The sequence below is a fragment of the Mycetomoellerius zeteki genome, unplaced genomic scaffold (genome assembly GCF_001594055.1).
Source record: "Mycetomoellerius zeteki isolate Tzet28-1 unplaced genomic scaffold, Tzet1.0 scaffold1104, whole genome shotgun sequence".
NCBI classification, from domain to species: Eukaryota; Metazoa; Arthropoda; class Insecta; order Hymenoptera; family Formicidae; genus Mycetomoellerius; species Mycetomoellerius zeteki.
The window spans coordinates 130,517-139,014 of record NW_017256023.1 but is presented as its reverse complement, the minus strand read 5'-3'; the positions used below and the strand labels follow the sequence as shown (position 1 = coordinate 139,014).

Below are 8,498 nucleotides of genomic sequence, written 5' to 3'. Positions count from 1 at the left end.
TTGATTTTATTTTTAATTTTATGTTATTATTAAGAACAAACGAAAATTATCGGTAGAATCAATAATATTTCATCCAACAGAATGAAATAATTTTACGTTACATAACATTTTACAATCGTGTCCTGATAAAGAAGAAAGAAGATAAAACAATGCTGTTTATTTATTTGTCATAAATTTAGAGTAACGTGTAGATAATATTTGGAGAGAAGAGCATATCTTTTATTTTTTCTTTTTTTATTAAAAAGTTATTTTATGGACAAGTTTTAATGATTTACAATACTATAGATAAATTTTATTAATTTATTTTAATTTTATCATTATGAACTGAATTTGATAGTGGCTCAATGTACTTATTAATAATTATTAGAATCATTAGAATTTCACAAAATTAATAATTTTGTGAAATTCTATCATGATATATTGTTTGAGTTGAAAATATCATATTTATTTAGTACATAAAATAAACCCTTTGTAATGGATATAAATAACGGACAGACAAACGATTGGACTAACACTGTGAAATTATAAAGTAGTTTGCTATGTTGCACCACTTAACTAATAAAAAAGTACAAATACAGCATGCATACATGGATATATTTTTTCTCTTTCCATGTTTGTGTGTAGCATATGCCAAGACTTTTATGACGAAGATCATTGGAGATAAAAAAATCTCCACATTACTGGACCTTTCCGATTTATTTCATATTGAGGCAAATGCATATACAAAAATATTGCCCATGCTTGGACCTTTTGGCCCTCCATGTATATATGCTGATCAGAATATTATAATAATGGAAGATTTGGCAGAAAAAGGATATGCCACCTGCGAAAGGCGCAATTTTCTGGGTTTAGATCATTCTATCTTCGCCTTAAAGGTACGTTAACAGTTGGATTCCGGAATATGTACTACTTATCTTGTCTCAATATAGATAAAAACGCAATAGATTAGAAACATAATTATACAAGGTGTTCCAAACTTTTTGACATACCGCTTGTAAGCAATTAAACTGACCGAACTAAACTGAATCGAAAAGTCTACCATTTTACAATTTTTGCAATAGTCAGCGAGATATTAATTTCTAAAGATTGCCGAATAAACGGATAAAATCGATGTATAAACAACTTTAAGATATTTTTTAGAGTTTTTTATGAAATATCTTAAAGATTTTTTTTTAAAGAATTCTTAAAGATATCTAATTTAAAATTGTTCTCCGCTTATTGGGTCTCTGCTAAAAAAAATGTTGATTTTATTTTTAATTTTATGTTATTACGAAAATACGAAAATTGCTAAATGATAGAAGGCTTTTCGACTCAGTTTAGTCCACTTCACTTGCCCATAATGAAGGCTTTTCGACTCAGTTTAGTCCACTTTACTTGCTCATAACCCAGCAAACACAGAATATAAGTGCAATATTGTAGCAGTATTATAATATTTTTGTAACACAGAATATAACTGCAATATTGCAGCAGTATTATAATATTCCTGCTATATTACAGAAATGTTACAATGTTACTGCAATATTACAGTCATATTCTGTGTTTGCTGGGCGTATCAAAAAGTTTAGGATACCCTGTATAACATCAAATTATTTGATTTTTACTTTGGATTTTAATTATTTGATTTTTACGTAATCAGATTTCTAAAGTATATACAATACTTAGATAATTTATTATCAGGAGATAATGAGAAATTTTTCCTCAAGGAAAAATAAAATAAGTAAAGATATTGCTTTAACTGACTGTTTAGACAATAAACTTTAAAGGTTATAAAATTTTGTTGATGTGGATGACGTGGGACAAGTAAAAGTGTTGCTAGACATCATGCAGTAGTAATAATAATAGTAGCAACAGCGTATGATAGACGTTAGCTTCATTTATCTTGTGTCGCGATAATCGTCAATAATTATTGACCAATATGATTAGTATTATCTGTAAATCTAGCTAGAAATGAATTTCAAAGATTAATCGATGTCACAGATAAACATGGTTAACGATATGATATTTAATATGATATATATTTGTCAGACTTTTATACATAAGAATAATATCAACAGAATTGAACTTCAAAAGCTGCCTATCCTCGCAATTACAAATAACATTCATACATCTCGAATTTTTTTATTAAATTAAAGTTGAATCTTTTTAATAAAAATTTTATGAGATAGCACTTTCTTTTTTCATATCTTAATTTTTATTACGTACGTATTGGGAATCAAAGACAAGTCAGTAATTAATTATAAAGTTCAGAAATTAATAGCGAAATCATATTTTATTAATATTATTTGTATTTTTATTGTTTGTTTATAAAACCGCTGCCGAAAGATATTTAATTTTTAATTTTCAAATTTTAATTGATTTTTTTTCGAAAAGTTTGTCAATATGTATTATATAATATTTTTTTTCGAAAAGTTTGTCAATATGTAATATGTAATTCTTTTGGCTTATATCAGTTTTTAAAATATTTTTATATTTGTCCAAATACATGTTCTTGCTCGCCTAAATTTCACCCAAATATTTCATTTAAATTGATAACACATATTTTTTTATATTCTCGCAGAGACTTGCCAAGTTACACGCGTCGGGTCTATCTATAAAAATCAATAATCCGCGGCAATTTGACAAGTTAAATGTGCATCTGGAAGAATTAATATACAAGGACAATTCCGATACATCAGTAATGAGATTGTGTACCGAAATGTGTGTGAGATCGATAGTACAATATTTAGATATGATAGAGCCACGAACGCAAGAATTGCAGACTGTTAGAGATTACTTTGCCTGCCTTAACAAAACTTATGACGTAATGCGTCAACTGTTTATGTCGCCGAAGCAAAAATATGATACGATCTGCCACGGTGACCCGTGGATTAATAATTTCCTTTTCCTGCATGACAACGACGGCAAAATTATCGATCTAAAAATGGTAGATTATCAGATAATCAGATATACCTCATTATCCACGGACATACTTTACTTTATATATAGCAGCGTGCAATCGTCGCTAATCGAGAAGAGTTTCGAGAGTCTCATTAAGATCTATCATAATGAATTTATCAATGAACTCTGTCGATTACATATAGATGAGAAGATTTTAGCGGAGCTCGGAATCGAGTGGCTGCAGACGGAATTGCAAACTTACGCGCTTTACGGACTGCTGGTTGGATTCTTTTTGATAAATCCGATTTTAGCGGAGGAAAAGGATGTTCAACAATTTGAAACGATTGATTTCGGCCCCATGAATCCTATGTATCAAGGCGATATCGATTCAGAGATGAGTCAGAAGAAGATCGATCGCGTCAAACGTATCGCGTTTCATTATCACAGAAGATTTAATTTAGGTATTATTAATGATGATATCGAACCAATTCCTGTTACGGAATAGTATTAAGATTACTTAGAATGCATAAATATTCATTATTATCATCTAACAAACAACTTTGTAAACTTGTGTTTAAGAGATGTAAAAAAAGCAATTGTAATTTAAGCCTGTTTCACATAAATAATGTATCGTATACATACATTGTATGTCGTGTATTTACGAGTATATTGTGTTTAACAAAAATTATTGAAAAATGCAGCTAAATGCGCTTGGCACTGCTCGAATTATAATTACATAGTAGTGAAAACATGAATGTAACATTTATACCAAATAAGAAAAATAAAAAACATTACGAGAATAAAATATTCAGCGTGATATATGAGCGAGACATACGATTGTGCGGAATTAGAATTAAAGTTTCGATTGTTTGCATTGTATTATGAAAACTGTGAAAGCGATTAGATTTAAGTTTAAGATAATAAATTTAGATTTGTAAGGCCTATGTTATTAACAAAAATTAAACAATAAACTTTATTTATTTTCAGTGTAATAATTTAGATTAAATTATTTTTGAATATATATATATATTACTATAATTACTATATTTTTATTAATTACTTTTATTAATTATGTAATAAGAATTTTTAAACTTTTTTCTTTATTTTTCTCGCTCTAGCAGCGTCAAATGTTTTTACATAAAAAATTTTTCTATTTAAATGGATGGGAATAGGAAGATCTTACATTCAATAGGAATACAAAGATACATAATTAGGTTACATCGTAAAAATTAAAAGTTGAATTAATCAGATTATATTTTTTATTTAATTTGATATAGGATTAACTTGGCGCCAATTATTGATGTTAAATTTTTTACATGAATGATACATACCACTTGGATTGAGAAAATGGAATTACCTTGGCGCTAGTTAATATTAAATCTTTTATACGAATGATTGAGTATATTTTGTATCCCAAATTTTTTGACACACTGCTTGTAGGTAGATAGAGCGGACTAAACTGAGTCGAAAAGTTTTTTACCATTTCGCAATTTTTTTAATTAATGAGCAGACAGTCTAAAACAACTTTAAGATATCTTTAAGAGTTCTTTAAGAAATATCTTTAAGATACGTATATTTCATAAAGAACTCTGAAGAATATTTTAAAGTTGTAAAGATAATCTTATACATTGATTTTATCTGGTTATCTTTAGAAATTAATATCTCGTTAACTATTGCGAAAATTGCAAAATGATACCAGACTTTTCGACTCAGTTTAGTCCGATCTATCTGTTCACAAGCGGCGTGTCAAAAAGTTTGGGACACTTTGCATATTATACAACAAATGAAGATTATTTTAGAAATCATATTTTAATGCGTTGGTAGGACATGAAGGTAAGTGGTATAATTTACATTGACTCTAAGTTGCGTAAACCGTTTCCTAACAAAGCCGTTGAGTAACGATGTCCTAAACGGTGATTTGTGCAAACGGCGTTTTTCTCACAACACAATTTCGTCGAACTCGTGCCGAAATCTATCCGCGACGCCCGTCTGTTTCATCGCTGCGGTATTATTCCATTATTTCAAAGCGATATTCTACTGTGATTATTGTTACCGACGAGACCGCATTACGGACATCTCGGAGTGAAGTAATCCCTGATGTTTATTAACCTCATTATTTTATATTACGCGGATGAAGCGTAAGTTAATAATACTTATTTCAGTATTATTAACTCAATCTATTTGAAAGGTCATAAAAATGGCATCGTGGCCAGGCGATATCATCTTTATCAAAATAGTTTTTATTTACACGTAAATTGCATTAGTATATAGAAATATTTATATCAACCAATAAATGATATCAGCTTTAATCACGCGCATCCTGCATGATTAATAGCTAGATATAACCAGAAGTTTAATCACTGCTTTTAGAATCAATTGAAAAGAGGAACGGGGGGAGGTATAGAAATACATATAATTTCAATCAAATTTCGTGTGCAACTACATGTTGCACATAACAAAAAGGTAAAAGATCAACGGAGAAAGCCGCAGTAATATCGAAGGTTAAATGATTTGACATCGCGCATCTACGATTTCGTATAATAGTGGAATTAATCACGGAACGATGCAGAGTTATGTCGTTTGACTAGGACGGATGCGTACGATAAGTTAAGGTGTCAGTTTCGCAGCTTGTGCAGCGAGCCAATGTCCCAGGGCGTGGGAGCGCGTGTCGCTTAATTACCACACACCTCTCATCTTATCCCACCGTACGTCGGCAGTGTGTTGCATTGTTCCGCGCACAAGCACGCGGAAACACGCGTGTAACACCGAGAGGAATATTAAAATGCCGGAAGGACGCGTTCTCTCGTGCCTCTCGACGTTACGTGGCTCCTGCCTTGCCTATTGTTCGACGACGCCGTCGGTGTCCTGGGCCGCCGCAGTAGAAAGACATTGATAAGAATCCACGATCTCGGTAGCGGATTAAGGCTCCGACGACGTAACGTTACGTCGTCCCACACCGAGAGGAGCAAGGAACATTTTTAGAAAGTAACGAACATCGACGTTGGACGATCATTATCTTCGTTCTCAATTCTCGCCTGCAAGTTTATTTCTCGCCACGTTTGCCGATCCCGTATTCATTATCGCGTGGGGCGATAATAATTATATGACTCGTGTTGCACGGCCGTAGAAATTATGTATCGCAATATATTGCCGATCGATTTGCTCGCCGCGTTTGGTAATGCGAATTTCACGATTTATGTGTTTTCATTTCATCCTATCGCGGATCGTGTTGGCTTACACCAACACAAGTTTTGCCTATCTGTCAAGCGCATCGGATACCATCTCCGAAAGCCTTGCGAAATATACCGCTATGGTTGAATTATTCTTTTCAATTATTGGAAAACGTAATTCATAACTTCATTAACAACTTTTTCGGTCACTGGGATTGTAAAGCTTAATAAACTTTGTTATAACAAACTAATAATCAATAGTCGATACCATTTAATTAATCGTTATTTATCGGTACGTTCAATCTTTTGTAAGAATTATCTTCGGTGAAACGTAATGGCTTTACGTTTTCAAAAAAAAAAATAATAACAACGATAATTAGCTTGCGGTCTATTTGTGATTTCCTTGCTTCAATTAGAAAAATTCCTATGTTAAGTTATACATAATTTGTAATTAAATAAAAATTCTGACTTTTCACAAAGAATTCCAAAGATTTTCCAAAAGAATTTAGGTGATTAACATTTTAAACAATATAAAAACAAATATGAAAAATTTTGGCCAAAAATTCGTAAAGAATTAACATTAAATTGGGAGCATAAAATAAGTACACAAATTGTAGAATAGAACGAAATAGTCGAAGGCACAATATACTGATTATTTATTATATATTAATTTATTTATTAATAATTGTGTTTTTGCAAATTGTAAGATTTATCACGTTTCGATTTCTGCTGCACGTAATATTGAATTTCAATTGCAGATTTTAGTTAATTAATAGTATATTTGTTAAACATTAATTTGAATACACCTCGCAATGCAAGGCTAAAGTTGTTGGCATGTTCTATTGGATTCGGGACGAGCAGCTTCACGATCCGTTTAATTGATAAGCAAAATCTATATGAACCTAATTGGATTAATAATTAGATTACTTCTCTCACTATAATATTTTACTACCGCGCAATATAAATTCGGGGCTCATGCATTAATAATCCAGTAAAGTGTGTAATTCGTAAGAAATGATTGCTTGGTTTTCGAATATTACGAGGTATTTTGATGCTTAATATCAATAAACAGTCAAATTTTGTAATAAAAAAATCATTATTTTGACTTTTATGGCAACAAAAAATAAAGTTATTCCTATTTTTTAACTTTTGTGTATTCCTTGGAATTCTTTTACAGACATTTATTATTGGAAGGTAATATTTAATTACTTATTTTGAGTATTGGAAGCACTGAACAACAATGTTGTTAATATTCAAAAATAAATAATTTTATATATTAAATTTGCCAATATTAAATTACCCAAGGAAAACAAGAAAATCGAAATATTATCATATTGACTGAAACATGACGAAAAAAATAACATAAATTCGGTCAATAATCAGTTAAAATAACGTCAAATTGACATTATTTTGTCTTTTTTGTTCTCCTTAGGTTGATTTCTGTAAAGGCTGTTTATAATTTCTGTCTATATTATAATTACATAATATATTTGTCTATAATTGTGACTCACATATTTACGTCATAACGCAAGATAATAGTCGTCATGAGAGACAAGCGTATATTATTTATTGTCCAAAACTTGAGAAATGCATGAACGCGAAGTTACGAGCAACAGGTGTAGTTGGGTGTAGTACCGCTGCGTCACTCTTGGCACATGAAGTTGGCTGCATGCTGTACTCGCACTTGTATGTACGCTCCCCTCCAACCCTCCGCCATCTTAGACGCGTTGACGTTTTATTCGCATCGTCGTGAGTTTCGAACGTGCCGGTAGTTTCGTGCGATCTTATTTTTTCGCGCTGTCGTTACATGATTAAGTGCACGATGAGCATCGATATATATCGTACAAAGTGTCGTGCAATCGTTGCATTCGAGTGATCAGCGCGCTTAATTGTAATTAACATGTTTTCGCAAACGGATTTGTCAGTGCCATTCGAGAAGCGATCACTGTGAAACGAGGGAGGAAGAAGGAGGAGAGGGATCAAGGAGGTAATGGGCAACGACAAAACAATTGCGAGATGAGCATTTTATAATCTATTTCATTATTCGTTATTAACAGAAGTAATAAAATCGTCGTTTGCGAAGTATAATTTTAGATTTATAATATATAATATATGTATATAGGGCGTTTGATAATTCTGTCAACAATACTCGTGGGCAGGTAGATCGGACTAAACTGACAATAGTGACAATGAGTCGAAAAGTCCTCTACCATTTTGCAAATTTCGCAATAATTAATAAGATATTAATTACTAAAAATTGTCGAAAATTGGTCTTCAATAATTTTTTACTCGAATACTATCAACTTTACTGAAAAATAGCGAGAAACAAAAATTGTTTATTTTCTTCTCATAAAGTTTTGAGAATTTTTTCAGAATTTTTTAATACCGTATTTTCTCATGTTGGTAAAAATAGTTGCCAATAAGAAAATGCAGTACTAAAAAAATTCTTAG

General features: G+C 31.3%; 1 protein-coding gene across 1 annotated transcript; it reads left to right on the top strand.

The window, feature by feature from the left end:
- The first annotated feature begins 618 nt into the window (after nt 1–618).
- On the top strand, nt 619–3,814 carry LOC108726169 (uncharacterized). The gene is made up of 2 exons (XM_018453587.1): nt 619–875; nt 2,558–3,814. Exons 1-2 carry the CDS (start codon nt 642–644, stop codon nt 3,380–3,382), a joined length of 1,059 nt encoding a protein of 352 aa, XP_018309089.1. The 5' UTR covers nt 619–641; the 3' UTR covers nt 3,383–3,814.
- Nucleotides 3,815–8,498: the final 4,684 nt, after the last annotated feature.

Coding starts and splice junctions, on each gene's coding strand:
- LOC108726169 (XM_018453587.1), top strand. CDS start 642: ATGACGAAGATCATTGGAGATAAAAAAATCTCCACATTACTGGACCTT. Junction 876..2,557: donor ATTCTATCTTCGCCTTAAAG/GTACGTTAACAG, acceptor ATATTCTCGCAG/AGACTTGCCAAGTTACACGC.